The following is a 22,470-nucleotide window of genomic DNA, read 5'->3' on the forward strand; positions in this document are numbered from 1 at the left end:
GTGTATTTCCAGCTTTTATTTTGTCTTTTTTCCATTAGAGTTAAAGTAATTTGTTCCCAGTTTTATTTTCTGGCGCTCAGGTTTTACATAAACCAGAACAATGGTTCTGCAAAGCGGCTATTAAATGCATGTTGGAAACTTTCTATTAAAGGAAATCAGCCGTCCAGCTCCATCGATTCTTTGACTTTCTGCACATTGTGATTGACGGCTGCCTCTAAAACCTGAACCCAGGTCAGCTCTGCTTCTCCACACACATGGCTGGCTCTGGAGGGTGAGCACAAGTCAAAGCTGTCATCACTTAAACAGCAACATTTATCACAAACAAGTCATTTTAATGGCGGATTAAATTAATTAATAAATTACTTCTGAAGTAATAATCTCACTGGGTTTGGCTTGTGAAATGGAGCTCAGCTTTCTAATTTGATCTAATTTTAAGTTATTGACTTGAAAAGACGGACAGTTACTTTTTTCCTAAAGCGTCAGGAGGTTTGGATTACTTTTTTCCTAAAGCGTCAGGAGGTTTGGATTACTCTTTCCTCTTAATAAATGACTAGTTTCTTGTGCAAATATCTCAGCACACTTAATACAAGATACAACTAACTTACAAGTAATTTTTCAGCAATAAGTTGGAACTTATTTCAAGTCAATAATCCTTTAATATTTATGAAGGAAAAATACTCACGCCATTGAGAGATCATTTCACTTATGACATAAAAAAATGTCTTATTTGTTGTAAAATATGGGTTAATCATTATAATCACTGTAATGTTCTGCATAAATATCACAATTAGGTATTTTCTGTGCATCATGCGCTCTTGATTTTCACAGATACAAGCTACTGTGGATAAGTAAATATTACCTAATCACGTCCAAAAGTTTTCTTAACGTTGCTGCCAATGTAGACATCTAAACGGAGAAAAAGCAAGTTTGTTATTCTTCAAAAGAATAAAAAACAAAAACAACTCTATATCAATGTTATGGAAACACATTAAATATCAAAAATGGCTAATTTTTAAGATTTAAAAACAACGCCCTTATTAATTTGACGGAGAGTAAAGAAATTTATTCTATTTTTCAGAAAAATGCAGGGTTGTCTTACGTGGTTTTCCACTCCACTGTAGCTGATGGGTGGGTAGAGACAGAGGGAGAGATCTTCCACACTACGAAGGAAAACATAAAAGCAGAGAGAAAAATCTTTTGATGTCATACAAAGGAAAGTTAAACAACATTGCAAGCCTAAACATCCTGCAAATAACTTGAACCTGCTGGCAAAAACCAACATATTTGGATTTAAATGTGTAACCCAATCAGCAGGAGTCTGTTTAGTTAATGTAAAATCATTCACTTTTTCCATTTAATTGCAACTTTTTTCCATTCTCTATGTCAAATCCAGCAGAAACAACAACACCGTCTATTTACCTGGGGCTGATTTCCCGGGTGATGTCGGCCAGATCGTCCAGCTGAGCGACCTTTTGAGGTTCAGTAGTGTCACTGTTGTCTTCGACGGCTGACCTGAGTTTTTCCTCAGACAGGCTGCAGCTGTTTCAAGTATCTCCAGACAAGCTCTGATCACCTGCCGGTCCTTCTCTGTCAGGGACATGTCCTGGTGGCAGGGGGGAACGTCATGGTGAGAGCCGACTTCTGGGTCGTCAAAGACGCAGTCCCTGAACGGGTCCTCAGGTTCGAATAAGACCTGTGAATGTGAAGGAGAGAACAGCTGGTGATTTTAAGCAATAAATCTGGGTTATTGTGTAAAAATTAGGTTATTAAATAATTGTAATAAAGACAAAAACAAAGAAAAAAAACTTTGAAAAGAGTGTTAGTGATTACCTTTATTTTCTCAACAGCATCTTTTATAACTCCAGACTGAGACGACACAACGACCAGCAGGGCTTCCTTGTTGTCTGTAAAATACACATTTTTCCCAACAATAAACACGTTAAGATCTCTGAGTGTCAAAGTAAGTAAAACAGACTACTGACCAGACAGTGGTGAAACAAGTTAAACCCGATCTGGACATCTAACGTTTTCTCTGTAGGATTTTCCTTTTAGCCAAATATCAAAATATTAACTAATTATGCTAATCTTCTATTTATTACGAGGCAACATTTTTTAATGAAAATGGTTAATATTTGGCTTTGAAAGGTTAAAGGTGTGAACACTTATGCAAGTTTTCCAGTTTATTTGTCAGAATGTTCATCACAATAAATATGAAAATGTTTCTTAAGTGGTGTTGAGAGTAAATAGTTCTGTTTTTCCTTCGATCTCTTTTAGCTAGTTGCTAAAAGTTTATTTTGTCTTTGTCCCAAAGACAAAATAAACTTTTGTCTTTGGAACATTTACCATGGAAGAAAACAAACAAGCAAAAAAGATTGCTTGTTAGCGACAAGCTAAATGAAATGACGTGTTAGCTTTAAAAGGACTCTTTAGGGCGTAGCTTAGATGGAGGCGAACTAGAGAATTACCCTCTGTTTTTGGGCGCCATTTTGTCCTGAACGTCGGATGAATGAATGCCACGAGCTGATACGAACAAGCGGGAAGAAAAACAACCATAACGGACTATAATGAGGATTACGTTGTTATTATGCTGGTTCCGGTCGGATAACAACTTCAAAAGTGTAAGCTATGCTACACCGTTAGCATCTATATTTAATTCTGCTAACACTGCGCTCTTCTTCTTCTTTTCATGGCGGTTGGTAGAACACTGAGACCGGTGACGCTATTGCGCCTTCTACTGCGCATGCGGGACACTTTCAGGTCGTTTACCCGTTCACACTGGAGAACACTTACAGGCCGCATATATTGAAGGGTAAATGATAAATGCAAAACAAAACAAAAAAACAAACAAACAAAATAAAACAAACAAACAAAAAAATACAATCTGACAAAAAAATTTGAAAATGTGTCACTTCGGGCTGATGTGTGTCAGACAAAGGTAAATAAATACTCGTTTTCATACATATGTAATTGTGGAAAATTGATACATACTTGCAAATGTTTTACTCTCAAAATAAAATATACCTATCTGAAAACTAGAAGCATTTCAGTCAAACAAATGCTGATGTTAATGCAGGTGATATAAAAAAATTCACAGCTGAGTTTTGCTTTATTTGTTCCTTCTTACCTGTTGGTAGCCGAGCCAAGCGATCGCAGGCAGACCAAACTTCTCTAGTGGACGTAATCTGCTCCTGGCTCAGGCTGAATGGCAGCAGAGAGAAGAGCAGAAAGAAGGAAATTATGAAACTGCACACAAAGGAGGGAACATATCCAACAACGTCCTGATTTGTTTGATTTTTTTCCTGGTAAAAATAATATTTATAATGACGGGCTGTTTGCACACAGCCTTTCTCTAGTGATGGGTGGCATATTTAGTGTAATTTGCTTTGTGATTCCAGTGAAAAAAGGTAAACAGCCTTAAGACAACATCAGCCACAGATTTTGGAGGCTGGCTGCTTTGTAATTCCTTCCATGTTTGTGTGATGGTGATGTGTGCACCTTTGCATTGGTGAGTTGATTATGACCTCCACCAGCCGTAAAACGCCGTCCAGCACCTCCACAGTGGCGTTCCTGACCTGTCGCCGTAGCGTCATTCCTGAGACACAGAAAGGACTAAAATACTCAGCCAGACTTACAGTGCAGCAGCAAATATTAACCCAAAAAAGATAACCAGGTAAAAGATGTAAGAAATATATATGTTGAAAATATGTTTCAACATATTTTTACTCAAGTAGAAAGCAGCCGTCCAAAAAATTAGTCAATAATAAAAACGTATTTGGTAAAAAGTTTGCTCAAATACTGATCAAATTATGAATCATTTAATATTTAAACATTACATATTCAGACAAACCAAATATGAAGTTAAGTGGACATTTTGTCATTATAAGGACCAAAATGAGAAAAACCAAAAAATAAAATTTTTCTAAATCAGTTTTTCAATAAAAACCTTATGAAACTTTAATAAAAACTGCAGATGTGTGTCTGTGTTTGGTGAAGTTTTTGTTTAAACATATTTGTTTTTTATTCAGTGGATAGAAAATCCAGAAATTTTTAAGAGTAGAAACACTATAATAAAATTGCTCAAGTACAGAGTAGTAAAAATATTACTAGAAGTAATTTTTTACAAATAAATGTAATTGAGTAAATGTAACTACTATCTAACTCTGCTCTTTTGTAACTCAGATCTACATTAATTTGCTAATAAAAATTGAACTATATACAGTTTAAGAGTCACCTTGGCTTTCAGGTAGGCAGGAGTAAACTTCACTCAGAGTCAGAGTGCTGTTTATCACAGACACTAAAAGCTTTTCTCCATCCTGCAACACCTGCAAGTTTGTTTTTAGGACACAATAAGAGATTTGTATGGCAGTCCAACATGGAGAAAATCAACAGAATTCCTGAAACAAACAACTTAGAACAATTAGATGCTGTCAGATGATGTCTCAATTAACAGAATTTTGTGTAAAGATACGATTAATTGTGTTGAAAATAGCAAACTGACTTGTAAAGATGGCTGAGCAGGTTTTGAGGAGGCCATGCTGAGCAGCGTTGCCGCCATTGACACAGCCTTCACTCCCTGGTCTGAGGAAAACGGAAGAAAAGTGGGGAGACATTTTCAAAGTATTCAGTTGATACAAAATTATATTTTTATATAAAAGTCAAGTAATGCTTTATTGTAATGAGAAATAATGTGTGATGAAATGTTGTAAATAAGCTCTATACTGGAACAACTTGCATTATATATCTAATCTTATTGTGATAAAAGATGGCCATGAATAAGATGGGAGGCCACTGTAAGCTACATGGGGTCTGGAAAATGTAGATTTGTTAAGAAAACTCAACTGAAAGTGTCCCAGAACATGGAGAGATCGAATGGTTCACCCTGATCACCTGATTCTCCATCTAAAGGAAAAATAGAGAAAACACTCTTTGGCTGGGTTGTAATATAAAACCTTTTTCTATGTCACTGATTAGGTGACCATCTAACGCATAATAAATAGTAGCAGAGACAGCACTTCACATCTTTACAGACGAAGGTCTTTTTGTCAGTAAAAAAAGGTCCTTGATTTAAAAACACTTTGATTTAGAAATACTTTCCCGAAAAATACTTTACAAATTTTTAAATCAAAATAGTTTGATTCTTAAATCAAAGTATTTTGACATGTTTAGTTGTTTTTTTTCAAAGTACTCTGGATATTTAGAATCTTTTTGGCACGCTCTTGTCTGTTCAAAGATTCAATCTCCACAAATATCTATGACAGTAATACAAAGAAGTATTTGATCATGATCGTAGCTTTTCACCTAATTTTTCACTACCTTGAGCATCTTTAATTTGCTGTAGTTTAAAATCTACAGTACAAAAAGATGCAGGAACAGAGCTGAAATGGACTATTGAACTTTCACAAACTAAATAAAGGTTTTGCAAATTACAAACTGAGTTTTCAACTATCAGTACGTAACATTCTAGTCCAGGTTTAAAGAGCCTAAGTAGTTGCAGTTTTTAAACTGAAGCAGATAACAGATGCTCAAGGAAGTGAAAAATTAGTTGAACTTAACCTTTAGGAATTTCCTGATTTTGAAATTAAGCTTGGGTTTATAAAAGTAATTTAAATATACATAACGTAAAACTGCAAACCCAAAAATGCATATTGTTTTTGTTTAAAATGAATGGCAGTTAATTGTGATAATGACAAACCATAGATGTTTTTGTATGTTCTGCTGGGATCGGAGCAATGAAATATGAAAACGTTGGGGTAAATAAAAAGAGTTGACGTGAATATACTTAGAGATAAGTACAGACACATCAGGAAAATGGATTTTAAGAGACATCCTATGCGGTTTTAAATGCTAGCTCTAAATTAGCATGCAATGTTTTATTTATTTATTTTTTTCATTCCCTCCCCAATAAATAACTTGGCTATTTACCTCTGACTCGGTCTCTGATGCACTGGATGGAGTCTAGTGCATTTCCTAAAGGCACAGCGAACACTCCCGAGCAGCTTTCAGTAGCCATAAGGCCGAAATGAGATTATAGCACCTAGCAACACAACTGTTGTAAAACTGTTAAAGAGCCTCAGATTCCAGGGAGGGGGGTGCACTCCCCCCTGGAATCTGATTGGCCCCCTCTCCCCTCCGCGCCAGGTCATTGGCGCGGAGGGGACAGGGGGCCAATGATTACAGTATTGTAAGCCATCCTAATATGCGAAGAAGAAAAGCAAGCCGATACTCCAAGCCGATACATCTAGATAGCCCTTCTCCCTCTTGGCCCCCCGACTTTTAAGTCTTGCTCCACCACTGCTTCAGACGGAAGATCACTTCCGGTGCGGAGGCAGCAGCAGGTTAGCAGAGCAGGTTAGCAGAGCAGGTTAGCAGAGCAGGTTAGCAGAGCAGGTTAGCAGAGCAGGTTAGCAATGGCGTTTCGACTGCTGGATCAGCCGACAGTAACTACTGATGATGTTTATAGAATTAAAGCAAGAAACATCAGAAAGTCTTATGTGAAAATGTCCCAAATTGTCCAAGGAAAAAAGAAAAGAAAAGAAGAACACATGATAGAAACAGAGGTACAGTAAAACTATGATTAAATTAGCTGTTGGCTGGCAGAATGTAGCATAGCAGCTTGGCTAGCTAGTCAAACACGGAGCTAATAATTACATAACGTAACCAGTTTTCTGCTGTTATGATAAACAAATGTGTATTGCAAAACTGAGAACACACTACAAATTTGTAAAAAATATTATAATTTTAATAAGAAGATATATTACTTTGATAAAATGTATAGTAGTCAGTGTACAGCTTGTACAATAGAGTAAATTTACAACTTAGCAGACGGTTATGTCGACACACCAGGTGAAAGCGACCCCATCCAATCAACCTCCAAACAAAATCAAATGTTGCCACTTGCATATGTGGCGTGAAATCGGTTAGAAAGTTTCCAAAGTATCTGCGGCCTGGACAATGATGTCTAAATTCATTTAACTGTTTTGAGACGTGCTCATAATTCTGCACCAGAAGCCAGACTGTTAGTTGTGTATTATTTTTCATCAGCTTCGTCTTGTTGTAATCTTGTGACGATACTGTCTGCTCCCATCGCTGAACAACTTCGATTCATTGACCGCGGCTCCGTAAACAGAGCTTTGCTGTGTAACGTCTGGGTTCCTCTTCTGCGCATGCGTGTCATGAAGGATTCTCGCAGAACTCTGATTGCTGTTGGATTTAATTGGTAGCATAAATGACAAGCTAGTTGGATATCAGTAAAAATTGGAATTACGTAAAAAGACCTATTGTGTGAACTTAGCCACTTCCCCACCACCACAGGGCTTCATATACACTCAATATGTTGAATTTGTACTGAACCAAATATTTTGTTTTGGCTTGATTTGTTGTGGAAAAACAAGGGAGAGCAGGTGTGTTGACTTTAGTGTTGCTACTCTCACTTTCCCCCTTTTCTTATTACTGGAAGTAACCAAATCAGTTTATGGTTGATTGTTTTCAGATCTGGGATTTTTAGAACAAAGAGCAAAACCAGGAGCCAGGCTCGCTTTCTCCCTTTCTGTTTTCATTGTTAAGATTGAGTCCTCCCATCTCGTCTGTCAGACCTGCAAAGGAAATAAATGTAATTTAGTGGAACAGAGTTGTCACTGCAATGCATGAATGCAGAAAAAAAGTATATTGCAATGAGTTTGTGTTGCTAATAGAAGCTAGTTTGGCTGCAACAATGAGCTAATTTCACTGTGGTGTGTGAACTTCAACCCCCTTTTTTACATGTAAAGTCTCACAAAGGCTAGAGGAATGAGACTTTATGATCATATTATGATTGAACTGCAGGAACTCCCTCAGAAAATGTACATTTAATAAAATAAAATATCTTAGTAAAATAGCTTGAATTCCTTTTATTTGAAGTATAAGCCACTTTTAAAAAGCTATTTATAGGATAAAATATTTTTTTTACTATGATTATGATGATAATAATAATTATGTTATTAGGACATCTTACCATCACCATCATCTTGTTGTTCCACCAAAGTCTTCAGCTTCACCTCCACTGGGTAATGGTCGCTCACTTTTACAGCCTGAAACAATAGAAATAATGAAACTGAGATTATAAAAATGTCTGAACTAATTGTAATTCTGGATTAACTCAAATATCAAGGGAAAAGGTGAAAAGATTGGCAATTCATTTTAGCGCCATGATCAGATTTCAGTAGTTCATCTGGTATTTGGATGAAAACAAATTACAAAAACATAAAAATAAGAGCAAACCTGCTCATCGGAGAGCTTGTAAGCTTTCTGGAAGTTGAAGGCTTTAGCAGATTTTGGAACAACAGCCTGAAGCATTTCGTCTCCATAAACAACAATTCTGAATAAGTAGAAGAAGAAACAGCAGGATGATCATTTACGTCTCATTCCTTCTCAAAACAGAAGTTTGTAAAGTTAAATCAGACCAAACTTCTCTTGTTTTGATTAATTAGTTGTACAAACAATCTAAATATTTCTTATTTATGGGTCTAACAGAATCACCAAAGTTATTACCAATCTTCTCTTAAGCTTTAACATCCTGGCTGATGTTTTTAGATGTTGCTTTGATATTTCCCCATACTCTACATTTAGGATGGCAAAAGCATGTTTTTCCTCCAAATGTAACAATGGTGATTATGGCCAAACAGTTCAACTGTAGTTCATCAGACAATAGAACATGTCAAACTGTAATCTAGACTTTTATCTTTCTTTTGGGTAATTGCTTCTTCTTTGCAGAGCGGCCTTTTAGCCAGTGTTAGTACAGAAAATGTTTCTCTAGCTTCAGCAGCATCTTCACAAGAGCTTTAGCTTCTATTTTGGGGTCAGTTTGCATATTTTGGACCAGGACCCATATCTTTCCTGAGTGCTATGATGGTTGGACATTTCCGTCATGCTTATACTCCCAAATAATTGTTTAAACAGATGAATTTGGCGCCTTCAAGTATCTGGAAATTGTTCTCAAGGATGGACCAGGCTGGAGCAGCTGCACAGTTCTCTTCGAGTCAAACGAGAAAGCGGTGAGTTGCAGGTGTGACCCTAAAATACATCCACAGGTGAGCCTCAAAATAACTCAAATCTGTCAGTTTACCAATCAGAGGTTTGTGGAAGGAACCATCTGAATTCAACAGAAATCACCAAAAGGTCTTTTGGCCCTTGACAAATAGTACGGAGCCCTCTACAGGACATGGGGAATTTATTTTTACTTACTCCATGAATGCAACTCAAAAATAGTCCAAATAGTATAAATGTACTGTATTTTGTCTTTCGTTCTGTCTTATAAAATTTTTTGGTTGTCTAAAAAGGAATGGAGAGAGACAGAAATCCCATTTTGTGCTTGTTTTGCTTTTGCATTTTGCACATAAGTTATGGTGCATTTGTACCTTAAAGAAAAAGATGTAAACTTCAGATATCTCACAAACGAGATAATAACACCCCTTACAAAAACTTTACATTGTAGAAGAAAGACTTTCAGTATTCAAGATGCTGCTCATCCAACCAGTAAATTATTGTGAAAAAATACAAAAGAAAAACATTCCCCCCTGTCTTCTAAGCAGCCCCATAAAATATTAATAGTTTTGGTAATTATAAATGTAAAACAAGAGAAATTTGGTTTGACTTAATGCAGTGGTTCCCAGAGTGTGGGGCGCGCCCCCTCCAGGCGCGCCCTGGAGGCGGTTATGAACCACGCCTGGTTTTACCGATTATTCAGAGAAGGATGGATGGATGGTCGGTTTCTACCTGTCGTATGAGTTGGTGTTTTTGGGGCTCACTGTTGTGTCCACATCGTCTCCGATCAGCCAGTGGAAGTTTGTGTCGCTGCGGATTCGGATGGTCTTCATCTTCGTCTTTGAGACGTACGGTCTGTTGGCGTTAAAGTCGCCCAGGATCATCACGTTCTGTGGTGGACAGACAGAAAACCTTAACCAGTGTCACCAGTTTAAACTTTGTTCCCCATATGAGAAAAGAAAACAGACCTTTTCACTTCAAGAGTTTTAAATGTTTAAATGTGTCGTAAACAAAATCTAGTCTTAACAATGTACTGAAAGTATTTCAGCTACTTCTGTATGAAGCTGCTTTTTAAAATATTTACTCACCGTGCTTACATATGGAGGGTGAAAAGGAACAAAAACAAAAAAATACATCATTAAATTATTTTATAAATCTACCAGATTTAAATATATTTCCAAATAAATGTATAAATGATCTATTTAATAGGCAATTTAATATATCACTGAATTATAATTAATTATAATGTGACATTTTTGATAAATCGATTCTATATTAATAGCCTATTTGGACATTTATTAATTTCATAGTACATTTGATTGATGATTTAGTGACGTATTCATTTATTTAATTTCGTCTCTTGGCCCTTCATATGTAGGATTTGTATTAAAGTCTGTAAAATGGAGACATTAAGACCTCAGAACATAAAATAAAGATTGGTTCCTGTTTGTTTTGGTCTTTTCGCACATTAAAATAACCTGTAACTCTACTATCATTTCAGATATAATTAACAAGATTATAAACATTTTTATGTGGAGTATATTCACGTTAGTCTTCCACTTTTTCTTGATGTGAACAAAGAGGTCATAGAGTTCGTCCAGTTCCTTCACCGCGTCTTCTGGTTTGGTGTGAACTGGGATCAAAACCAGATCTTTCAGAACTGCGAGGAGAATCAGACAAAAATACTTTTATTTTTGTCTGTTTTTAAGGTTGCAGTCATTTGTGGATGTTATTAGACTTTAAAGTGTATTTGTGTACATAATGAGACAGTTTTGATTTTTTTCACCTGTATTTTTGCATCTGAATCGAAGGATATATGGATCTCTGTCAGTGTTGTCCTGTCCTTTAGTCTTCTCATCATCAGACTGGTACATTCCCACCAGTTCAACCATGTCGTCCCTGCATGCACAAACCATACAGTTTTTTTTATGAAACACTTATTATTAACAACAAAAATTTATATTAGCTCTGATTAGCTCTGGTTTTAAATTACATTTTGAAAATTAATTGTCAACCAGTTCCTGATCAAAGAGAGGTTCAGCAAAGAGCCCAGTGATGATCTTAATCAGAAAATACACCTGGGAGTCATGGGCAAAGAAATGGAAAGAAAAAATTAAAGAAAATGGCATCAAAAGGGAATGGAATTAAAGTAAAAGAGAGAGGACCTTGCGGTACTCCTCAAGGGAGATGAGAAGAGAAAAATGTAACGTTTTTGATAAAAACAGGAAAACCTGAGAAGTTGGACCTGAACCATTTCAGAGGTGAACCTGTGATGCTGACCCACATCCTCATTTTCATCCAGGAAAGCATTTAATAATTTCTGGACCGTTTGACAAAAAAACCCCAGAAACGGTTCTGAAATTTGACGGATGCATGAAGGCTGGATTTCTCTAGCAGATGTTTCTTATCAGCATGTTGAAAACTTTGTGGAACAAAACCAGATTTTATAATGTTATTGATGATTTTGACCAAATGAAGGAAGAACATTAATAGACAAGTGGAAGCTTCTGATTTTACTTCTGAGCATTATAACTAAATCAAATGCATTTTGCTTAAGATATAAGATAATTTATGGTAATAAAACTACAGTTTTGAATATTAACACATTACCAACTGTTTTTTTATTGAAAACCATCAAACTTATTTATTTGTATTTTTCTTAACTTACCACAGAATTTGCTGTTGATAAATTAACTATTTAATCTGAACTCTGCAGTTCAGATTAGATTTTCAGTTAAAAAACAGCATTTGTTTAGTTTCTTACAGACTGCTTTTGAGATAAATTGATAAATGCACAAACTTGCAGTTTGTGAAATAAAGTATCCTCCTAATGAATGAATGAATGAATGAACTGTCACCTGTACAGGAACAGGAACTGCTCCTTGTAGCGCGTTCTGCCCAGACGAGAGCTGATTCTCAGAGTGTAGTGACGTTTCCGTCTGGGTCTGCGGAGACAGACATGTTGCCATGATCAATGTTTATGTCAGAGAAAATCAGTGGATTAAGCAGATTCATATCTCCGGGCCAACTAGATTTATAAATTACGGCTGAAGGTTTTTAGAGACCAGTTAACCCAACAGTGATGGTTTTGGATTGAGGGAGGAAAAGGGAGCATATCTGTTGAAGAACCAATTCACGCACGAGGACAGGAGTGTCAGACTTAATTTCATTTTGGGTCGAATTAAAACAATCAATGTTCTAGAAGCACCAGAATGTATGACAAAACGCATCAGCAAACTGTTAAAATACTCATCAATAGCAGTGTCTGCATTCGATGAGCACTTCTTATTGAACATCGTTTCACATCGATCAATCAAAGTCGCTGATTTTAACCTGATGTTTTGGACGATTCTGCAGAAAATATGCAAAAAATTCACAATTATGCATTAGCACAAGAAAGTGTGGGCATCTGTTACGGGAATTTCTACAGTTGAGGAAAAACTCATAGGATTCCTTGATGTAATTTGGATGTATACAGATAAAAACTGCTAAAATAATAGTGTAGACTCTAGAGGGCCACATATAAAAGCTATGGAGGACCAAATTTGGCCCCTAGGCCTCGAGTTTGACACCTGATAACTAGGAAAACATGAATACTCCATGCAGGAACAAGGCAGTTCAAAGTGCTTTATATCAAAAACACAGAAATGCAGTAATAAAAACACAATTGAACGTAACAAACATTACATTTAATGAGTTCCATCATCAAAATAATAAATGAATTAAGTTGATTATTGCTGTTGCTTTTTATTGTGGTTCAAAAGCAACAGATGCGTTTTTAGTCTCGGTTTAAAGGAACCCAAACAAGCGATTTGTGCAGAAATGTTTCTGTAAATATAAGAGACTGAATGAGCCACCAAGTGTTTAAAACTTTGCCTTTACTGACTTGTTGAGCGCTGCCATCAGAGCGGTCACTGATTCCTCGGTATCGTCCACGACTTCCAGGATCACAATGATGTCATAACGGGAAATAATCTGACAGACAGAACATTTCTCAGTAGCAGTTGCTTAAGCACAAATATTCCCTTTCAAGGAGAACCACCAGGCCTTTCTTTACCCTAAAAACAACGAGTTTATGTGTTTTTACCTTAACCAGGATCTTCAGAACATCTGGGTCCGACACTTTGCTCCGTCCAAACTTCTGAATATTAAACGCTGCGATTTTCATGTTAGCTGAAAGTTTGGAAGAAAAAGCAGATTCTTTATAAAAGGAAAACCTTTTAACAAAGAGAGGCAGTTTTTCTGAGTCCAGCTGTATCGCCTGCTGTAGCAGAAAGAACAGCAGATCAGATCCATTTGCACTCCGATCAATTCAAGTTTCACACAGTTAACAGGAACTGCTTCTTTAACCGTGCCCTAACCCCAAAACACAGACAGAAAGTCACACACTCCTCAAAACACATCAATGGAAAATCAGTTCTGTTCACAAACTAAATGTCTCCTTTACTAACCTGCTCTTAAATGCTCTGATTTGATTAAATCACAGTTCACTCAACGTTATCTGTTAAAGTTCAGACTGTCATACTGTTTACCGCAGAAACTTATTTTGTTCAGAGAAGCATACAGACTTTTCTCAACGCTTTTGTTCTGCTTAATTAGCTTTATTGTAACAGTTAACTGTTTAACAGCAGATGTAGCTGTTAAGTTATAAAGTTAAAATTAATAAAACAAGCAGCAGCAGATCTTTAATGTATTGAGGTGCTAAGCTGATTTATAAACTAACATTATTTTAATGTTTATTCTGTGTATGGACTTTAGAACTGGATGATGTGCTTTATTTTCCTGGTTTTAGTCAGAACACCAGCAGCAGCGTTCTGGATCAGCCGCAGACCTGAGTAAAAAATCAGGTCTGATTTGTAATTATTAAAAATTTTTTATCAGACCTTTGAAGACGCTTTTGCAGTAATCGATGCGACTGAAGATAAACGCATGGATGAGTTCCTCTAGATCTTGAGACAGTCCTCTAATCCTGGAAATGTTCTTCAGGTGACAGAAGGACGACTTTGAAACTGCCTTTATGTGGCTCTGAAGGTTCAGATCAGATTTCAGCCTGATTTATGGTTTCCTGCTGTAACAACTGAAGCTGTGCGTTGACTCAAGATCATTCCTCTTTAGGTCCAAATATAATAACTTCAGTTTCTGTTCAATTGGAGAAAGTTTTGGCAATTTTATCCATTCTAAGCCTCAGTTTAGTGATTGGATGGTTCTGGTGACGTCGTGATGTAGAGCTGTGTGTCATCTGCATAGAGTTATAACTAATCATATCACTCATTATAAATGGAGCTAGCAGGAGCATGTGGATATTAAATATGAGGAGTCCCAGGATTGAACCTTGGGGAACCTCACATGTCAATAAAATCACAAAAATAAGTAAATCCACTATTAATTTATCCCTGTAGATAACTATTGATACTTTATCAATTAATGTACGTGTCTGTGTATGTAAGTCAACCATGTGATCCACGTTATTTCCTTTTCTGTGTTTTTCATACTTAGAATTTTAGAATATTAAACACATTTAAATATTAGTCAAAGACTACACAAGTAAAAACACGACACTATGTTATTACTTTTCCGTTACTGGACAGTGTGTTATTCTTGATTTTGTTTTTATTTACTGTAATACTTTTACCTTTGTGGGTACATGTTTCAGTGTAACATAAATTTTCCAATTTCTTTCCAACTCTATTCTAATGTACAATTCAAAAAAATTGCCTTAAAAAGATGCTAAAAAAAATCAGTTGTTTGATTTATTTGATCATTACTGTGACATTAATAAGCATTACTATTAATTCATAACCGTATATTTGGAAGAATTAGCACAATAGCTGAAAGCAAGCACAAAAAACAAACCCATCACTAAGCAATTCACATAGTTCTAATAAAAAAAAGCAAAAAGAAAAAAAACGACTACACAATAAATAAGACAGTAACAATATAAAACAGGAAACACAACTATCCACCATAATTAGTGCAAGAAAAATGAAGGGGTTCATAACTGACTTGCTTTCAAGCAATGATTGAGTTTCTTTTTAAAACTCAAGGAGTCTCACTTTGAGTTTTTCCTGTCTCAAAGAAAAAGCAAATGTCATGTAATTTATGAAAGGTCGGTGTTTTCTCTGAAGCGCAGCTTTCTCCGACAGGAAGCTAGAAAAGCAGCAGCTCTTTTTAATCTGCTAAAATAAATCAGGTAAATATAAGTAAAGAATCACAGCTTTTCTTCTTCAGAAGCATTTCTTTCTTGATGTGACAAGTGTTAAAGTTTAGTAATCCTGTGAAGGAGCATCCAGCTGGCTTCCAGAGAACAACAGGAGGATGTTTGTCTCAGTGTTATCAAAATATAAAAAGCCTCTCAGGCATCCAGAGCTGAAAAATCAAACAGGAAATCTGCTTCTCACCTGCAGGAGAATCTGCTGCGGCTTCTGTCCAAAAACGCTAAAATCAAACCTTATGATGTTCAGAGAGTGAAAACCGGCTGTTTGTCTTGTCGAAAGCCAACTAGTGGCACAGGTTCAAAAAGGGCAAAGAGAAGAAATGTCATAACAAATCAACTTCTTCACCTTTTTTACAACTTCCTGCTTCAAAATCAGCTGAAACGTTTATCTTAAAATTATGGACAACATAAAAAAAACTAAGAGTATCTAAAAGTGTTAAATTCTGTGAGGAAAACAGAAGCAGCATAAAAATGAAAGAGTTTCTGTCGGGGATCTGGGTGTGTTGTGTTTCTCATGGAGCTGCAGGTTTCCCTCAGTGGGCGGGGCTAAGCAGTTCACCTGCTCTCTGTCAGCCAATCAGCAGCAGCTGAAGAGGAGCTGCTGCCTGTCATTCGACATCCTGACTGTCAACCTTCCTCCTCTGACTAGTTCCTGGTTGTTTTCTACCAGCGTTATCTTTGCTCTGAGTTTATTGTGGTTTCATTTCAGAGGTTACATCCTGAATTTCTCTTCTGTTTTTTCTGGTAGCTGCCAAACAACTTTAAGGTGTGTTACCTCCACCTTCGAGATTTGAGTTCACTGTAAATTACCTTTATTGTCCCTCATTGAGGAAGTTAAGGTGAAAAAGCAAGAAAGTTAAAACATCCATATTTACAAAAAATAACTTACTGAACAATTTACAGCACCAGACCTCAAACAGCATTAACATTATACTTCAATAGAAAACATGATAATTTTATATTAATCCCTTCACATTTTATTTAATCTCTACAGTTAGTTCTTTTTTTGCAGCCACAGCTGACCTTTTTCTGGTCAGCTTGATAAATTTAACTGGAAGCTAATCAGAAAGATGAACATTTCAAACATTTTTTTAAATTTCCCCTCTTTTGGACGGCCATTCCTATCTTCTATTTCCATCTCAAGTTATTTTAATGTATATTACATTGATAAAAAATTATTTAGAATGTAAAGCTTTATTGGATTTATTTAAAAAAAAATATTTTTTCATCTTTCTCACAACTTTCTGAGACAGAGCAAGAGGTTAAATATCCTTTCTTTTTTTACCTTTAGCGATTATGAAAAGCATACCTTTTTAAATAAAAAGTAGTAATAACTTAAGTTTCTGTCCTTAGAATAAGCAAACACACCTCAAAAAACTGAGAACACACGTCGAGTTAATATAAACATTTTATTAATTTTGGTTATTGGATAATCCTGAATGTATGACATTTGGGTAGAACGTAAAGCAGTCAGCTTGTGTACGAGTGTACATTTGTTTTCGCCCCTAAAGTGACCTGACCCTTAATGTCTAAACTACTGGCAACACAGAGAGTACGTCTCTCAGTGAAAATGTCAGACATTTGCTGAATTAGCCCTTCATTCCTTCCTCAGTAGCTCAATTACAAATGTGTGAAAAACTTTGCCGGTGTTGCGCCAAGTTGTGCTAAACTTATTGTTATTGCTCTTACATACTGTTCTCTATGATACTTTTCAAAATGGCCCCTCATGTCAAAGCAGTCTCTGAGGTAGCCGGTGTTACGGTCAAGAGTTTCTCCGGTCAATCCGGCCTCTTTCGGTGGAGCTGCGTCTTCATTGTCCAGCTTTACCTTTGCCCTTTCCTGTAGCAGATGTTTTCTTTTCAGCTTTTGGTTTCTTTTCGTTAATGCTGAGCTTTTCCACCTTCTCTTTCAGACCTACAGAGGAAGTAAATATGTTGCTTATTCACACAGCAAGATCTGCGCACAGGTAAGAGTAATGAAATCAGTCAAGTTTGTTTGTATAGCACCTTTCAGGAACAAGGCATTTTGAAGTGTTTCACATCATAAAAACAAAAACTACAAAGTTACAGAACATACAATTAAACCATTAAGTTTTTTCAAGAGTCATTGATACACATCAGATTATTGATTAATGTTTCATTGATTATGTTTCAAAAGCAACTCTAAACAGCTGGGTTTCTAGTCTAGATTAAAAGGGAACTTTGTGTTTCAGCTGTAATGCAGTTTTCTGAAAGTTTGTTCCAGATTTGTGGAGCATAGAAGCTGAATGCTGCTTCTCCATGTTTGCTTCTGGTTTGGTTCAGCATTTAGACTTTTCATGTGAAACGTGGTTAACTGTTATAAACACATGGATACGTTTCTCTAGATGTTGCTGAGTCCTCTAATGTTCTTCAGGCGATAGAAGACCGACTTTATAACTGTCTTTATGTTGCTCTGAAGGTTCAGGTCAGAGGTCAGCTGGTTCTCTAGTTTCCCGTTCCTCTTGTCCAAAGAAAATAACTTCAGTTTTGTTTCTATTCAGCTGGAAAAAGTTTTGGAACATTTATCTCTTCTAAGCACCAAGACAATGAAAAAGCCGGAGCTTAAATACTGAGACACGGGTGGAAATGGCAGCTCAGAGGAGCTAATCAGAGGAGAAGAAGAGCAGCTGTGGCAGGTGGAAAACTGAGGGAGGGAGACTAATTAACTAAAACTCAAAAGCAGCTACAAATCAAGAGAAATCAAAACCCAACCTTTTTTTTAAATCAAAAACAAGATTTGTTTGTTTTTTTTAATCAAAGTGTTTCCACTTAGACAGGCCAGATAAAAGTGTCTCTGTGGCTAGGCGAGTAAATTAAACAGTGAAACGTTTCCCTGTTTTCTTTGTGCGCCTGTGAAAAACGCCACCTGGGACTGCGTTGAATTGCAAGATGAGAAAATTAGCTGCCTTGAATGTTTTTGTTATGGTCGGATGAAGCTTAAACTGCAGCAATTTCCTTTAAAAGTCATGCAATTAATAACAAATCTACACAGGATTGCTTTAAATTAGTTTTATTCAGTATTAGTATTTTTATTGTTATTATTGTTGCGCTTACCATCAGCACCATGTGTTTTTCTGAGCAGCTCCACCTCCACTGGATAATGGTCGCTTATGTCCAGAGCCTAAAGCAAGAAGTCATGAAACTTTCTTTAGATTATTAAAGCTTCTTTTGTAAATCTGGACTAGAAGGGAATAAGTACAAATACTGAACATATTTGCTGCATTATCACAAATAAAATGTTTTATAACTGTAATAGTTTCTGTGCTTTTTATAGAAAAAATATCAATTTTTGAAAAAGGTTTTGTGACACATGGAGGGTTGTTTCTATGATCCACAGTCTCAAACTCATTCTTCTACAGAAACAAGTTCTTATCTCATTGTTTTCTGTGGGTGATCTTTTTGTTTGTCTTTTTGTTGGTTTTAAATCAGATGATATATTTTCTGAGGAAATTAGCAGCTGCTTGTGAAGATAACAAACCTGTTCGTTGGAGAGATTGTATTCCTCCTGGAAGTTGAAGGCCTTAGCAGAATCTTTAACAACAGCCTGAAGCATTTTCTCTCCGTAAACAACAATCCTGAACAAGGAGAAGAAGAATTAAAGCAAACAGCAGGGAGTCGCAGGATGCTCACTCAGAAAATAACAAACTGCAGATTCTGCTTTGGTATTTATAATGATGTCCTTTGTTTAAACCTTGAATTTATGAATTTTAGTAGATTTTAATGTTCATTTTGAGAGGCGGGATGGTTTTTATGTACCTGTCGTATGAGTTGGTGTTTTTGGTGCTCGCCGTTGTGTCCACATCGTCTCCGATCAGCCAGTGGAAGTTCGAGTTGCTGCGGATTCGGATGGTTTTCATTTCCTTCTTTGAAACATACGAGCCGTCGGCGTTGAAGTCGCCCAGGATCATCACGTTCTGCAGCAGAGAAAAAGGAAACCCCTAAGGATGTTAAACTAAGCACCTTGTGAAAGAGCCGCACCCAAAGTGGGCGGAGCCAAGGGACGATTGCTCTGCTGCTGATATTTAAGCAATCAGATGATTGATCTTCATCGGACAGCTAATCACTTTAATTTCCCTTCTGTTTTAGTTTCAACTCCTTCACTTTTTTGCAGTATTATGAGGTTTTTGTCTAGTTTGAGTCCTTACGTCAGTCTTCCACATCTCCTGAATGTGTTGGACGAGGTCGTAGAGTTTATCCAGCTCCTTCTCCGCGCCCTTTGGTGTGATGTGAACTGGGATCATCACCAGATCTTCCAGAACTGTCAAGAATCAGACAGGAATCAGGTTAAGTTTACAGTTATTTCTCTGGGTCACCTTTGACCTATTAGGATGTAAACTGGTTGCATATATTATAGTGTCGTTATTATCTTTCACCTGTGTACGGGGAACCGAATCGGAGGACGTACGGATCTCTGTTAATGTCGTCCTGTCCATGAGTCTTCTCATCGTCATACTGGTACGAGCCTTTCAGTGTAACCAGATCGGGCCTAATAACCCAAATGTTAAGTTTAAAATCAAAACATTTTCACCTCCCTTCAAAAAAATAATAATAAAAAAATCACCTGTTTCATGTGAACTCGCCAAGGTTATTATAGCCAACTAAAAATACCAAAGACTGAAACTGATAAAACATTAAAATAAACATTGAAATAAATACATATATATATAATTAACATATATATATAATTTTCCTGCTAATATAATTAGCAGGAAAAAACTAACCATCCAGGAGTATATTGTGCATTTATAAAACTAATTAAAACACTGAAATTACAGCTAAAATACCCTTTAGTTTTGTTTATGAATCTTTTTTCAGACTTTTGAACTGATGTGAAATTCAGCAGTTTTAGTCAGCTGTCGTTCTCCTGCTGGCTGCGCTGCGCTAGTCCACAAAACCACAACAACAGAGAAAAAAAATTAAATGTACGTAACTGGAATAGGTTTTCAAAAATAATGTCTTCAGTTGAGTATTCATTACTCAACAATACTTTCACCTTTTTGAATTTGCACCTAAAAGTTGACAAACTAAACTCAAACTTAATATTTAACAAATAACTAATGAAAAACAGCAAACACATTCTAAAGACCAATTAAACTAATTCAATTACACAAAAAGTTGCAACGAAGTAAAACTGAACTGAAAAACCCAAAACAATTATAATCCTGGTTCTCAGATAACATTTTCAGTTTGAAGACAATATTTATTAAATAAACTGTTTTACTTGTTCAGATCAGTCAGATTTAGTTATTTTCTCATCTTTACTGGCAGTTTGTGAATGAAATGATCCTCCTAATGAATGAATGAATGAATGAATGAATGTCACCTGTACAGGAACAGGAACTGCTCCTTGTAGCCAGTTCTGCCCAGGCGAACGCTGATTTCCTTCTCATAGTGATGTTCCCTTTCAGGACAGAGCAAAACATACAGAAACGTGTTTTCATCATAAAAGCAGTGGACGAATCAGATTTATAAGATGATTGTTTGTGGGAACAGTATATGTAGAGATGAATGTAATGATGTTTTAAACTTTTACTGACTTGTTGAGAGCTTTCATCAGAGCATCCACTGCTTCCTCGTTCAGAACCTCCAGGATCACAATGATGTCATAACGGGAAATAATCTGACAGAAAAAGACAATCGAATGAGTTTAATTCCTCAGATTTTATCAAACAGGTTGAAATATATTCATGTAAATATTTTCTTTAAACCTATTTTTCCAAAGCAGAAATAAAACTTTGTTACACATTTTTACCTGAACCAGGTAATTCAGAATGCTGGGGTCCGACACTTTTTTCTGTCCAAACTTCTGAATGTTAAACGCTGCGATTTTCATGGTGGCTAAAAGTTCAGAAGAAAGTTTAAATCAATTGTAGCCTCCTGTTGACAGATATTCACATTACAGAAACTAAATCTGTATTTGTGGAAAACCCAGACCAAACCTGTCTCAACGAGGGCGGGTTTGTTTTTTCTGCCTTGGACTTCTTTTGTTTGTTAGTTTTAGTGGAGCAGTAATTCTCAGTATGTTGCAGGATTCGTGGAAGTCGAGTTTTTGTTGCAATTAATTGATGCGTCTGCACGTAGCTGCAGGCCAAGACAAACAGACACTCTTATCATTAAAACCAGTTTGAACTTGCTGAGTTTGTCTGGACTAGTTTCCTCTTGTGTTGTTGAACATAAAACATTTGATTTAAACTTATTGCTCAGGTTCTAATTAGACCTTTTTATAGCTTACTTTTTCCATTTTCCTCATGTTATAAGTGAGATAATCTGCCTGTAGGAAAAATACATTTTCATCAATATTTATATTAATTGTTGACTTGAAACAAGTTTCTATATTTGGCTATAAAATTACTCGAGTTAGTTTTGTCTTGTTTCCAGTGCACTAAAATATTTGCACTAGAAATTAGATTTTGTGTTTTAGCAGTGATGCCAGAAAAGATTCTGCGAATAGGTACATATTTATTACCTCTTTCACTGTTATCACAATAAATACCACAAAATGAATCAACATCAACATACCTCAGGATGTAATTTATCCTTTTGATTCAGTTTGTTGGAAATCAGTTATTCTGGTTCTGAAGACGCTCTAGAAAAATAAAAAACAGGAAGTTGTTTCTCACCTGCAGGAGACTCTGCTGTGTGTCCAGAGGAGTTGAATAAATGTTGCAGGCTTCACTATATATTGTGTGAAAAGCAGCTATTTGATTGGTCTAGAGCCAACCAATGGAAGAGACATTATAACAAATAAACCCCGCCCTTCTATTGTATTCCTGCTCAAACATCTGTTTGTCCCGAAACATAAAAAGTGTTAAAAATGTTCGTTTCTGTCAGGATCTGGGTGTTTCTCTCTCTCATGGAGCTGCAAGCGTCCCTCGGTGGGCGGGGCTAAGTGCTTCACCTGCTCTCTGTCAGCCAATCAGCAGAGCTGAAGAGACGTTGGCTGTTTCTCATTTGATGTCCTGACTGCCAACTTCTCCTCTCTGACTGGTTCCTTGTTATTTTCTACCAGGGTTATCTTTGCTCCAAGTTTATTGTAGTTTCAATTTGGATCTGCTTTGAGTTTATTAAACTGAAACTCTGACCAGCAACCATCAAACCACTAAAAATTATGTCCAACTCTGTGCTTTAAATGCTGCCTTTTTTCTCTTCATAATATTTAGAATTATTTTTATTCACCTGATTAGCTCTATCACAATCAATCAAATAATAAATTAAAAC

General features: G+C 36.3%; 2 protein-coding genes and 1 pseudogene across 4 annotated transcripts; all 3 read right to left on the bottom strand.

Annotated features, from left to right (window-relative positions):
* Position 1: 1 nt before the first annotated feature.
* Positions 2 to 6,082, bottom strand: LOC129372709 (cyclin-D1-binding protein 1 homolog; annotated as a pseudogene).
* Positions 6,083 to 6,550: 468 nt separating this feature from the next.
* LOC129372713 (deoxyribonuclease gamma-like) lies at positions 6,551 to 15,725 on the bottom strand. The gene is made up of 10 exons (XM_055050167.1): positions 15,417 to 15,725; positions 13,106 to 13,191; positions 12,905 to 12,993; positions 11,877 to 11,963; positions 10,805 to 10,917; positions 10,566 to 10,678; positions 9,751 to 9,908; positions 8,257 to 8,353; positions 7,991 to 8,066; positions 6,551 to 7,592 (listed from the first exon to the last, which is right to left on the bottom strand). The coding sequence occupies exons 2-10, from the start codon at positions 13,184 to 13,186 to the stop codon at positions 7,501 to 7,503; spliced, it is 906 nt and encodes a 301-aa protein (XP_054906142.1). The 5' UTR covers positions 13,187 to 13,191; positions 15,417 to 15,725; the 3' UTR covers positions 6,551 to 7,500.
* Positions 15,726 to 16,627: 902 nt separating this feature from the next.
* LOC129372714 (deoxyribonuclease-1-like) lies at positions 16,628 to 22,093 on the bottom strand. Of its 3 annotated transcripts, XM_055050170.1 has the most exons (12): positions 21,772 to 22,093; positions 21,485 to 21,523; positions 21,192 to 21,333; positions 21,005 to 21,090; positions 20,790 to 20,872; positions 20,576 to 20,653; positions 19,626 to 19,738; positions 19,398 to 19,510; positions 19,009 to 19,166; positions 18,731 to 18,827; positions 18,307 to 18,373; positions 16,628 to 17,146 (listed from the first exon to the last, which is right to left on the bottom strand). In XM_055050170.1, exons 4-12 carry the CDS (start codon positions 21,083 to 21,085, stop codon positions 17,043 to 17,045), a joined length of 894 nt encoding a protein of 297 aa, XP_054906145.1. In that variant the 5' UTR covers positions 21,086 to 21,090; positions 21,192 to 21,333; positions 21,485 to 21,523; positions 21,772 to 22,093; the 3' UTR covers positions 16,628 to 17,042. The 3 variants fall into 3 exon arrangements, with proteins under 3 accessions (XP_054906145.1, XP_054906144.1, XP_054906143.1); XM_055050169.1 differs by lacking the exon at positions 21,485 to 21,523 and having other exon boundaries at positions 21,873 to 22,093; XM_055050168.1 differs by lacking the exon at positions 21,485 to 21,523.
* Positions 22,094 to 22,470: the final 377 nt, after the last annotated feature.

The sequence above is a fragment of the Poeciliopsis prolifica genome, unplaced genomic scaffold (genome assembly GCF_027474105.1).
Source record: "Poeciliopsis prolifica strain line A6 unplaced genomic scaffold, Auburn_PproV2 SCAFFOLD030, whole genome shotgun sequence".
Classification (NCBI taxonomy): domain Eukaryota; kingdom Metazoa; phylum Chordata; class Actinopteri; order Cyprinodontiformes; family Poeciliidae; genus Poeciliopsis; species Poeciliopsis prolifica.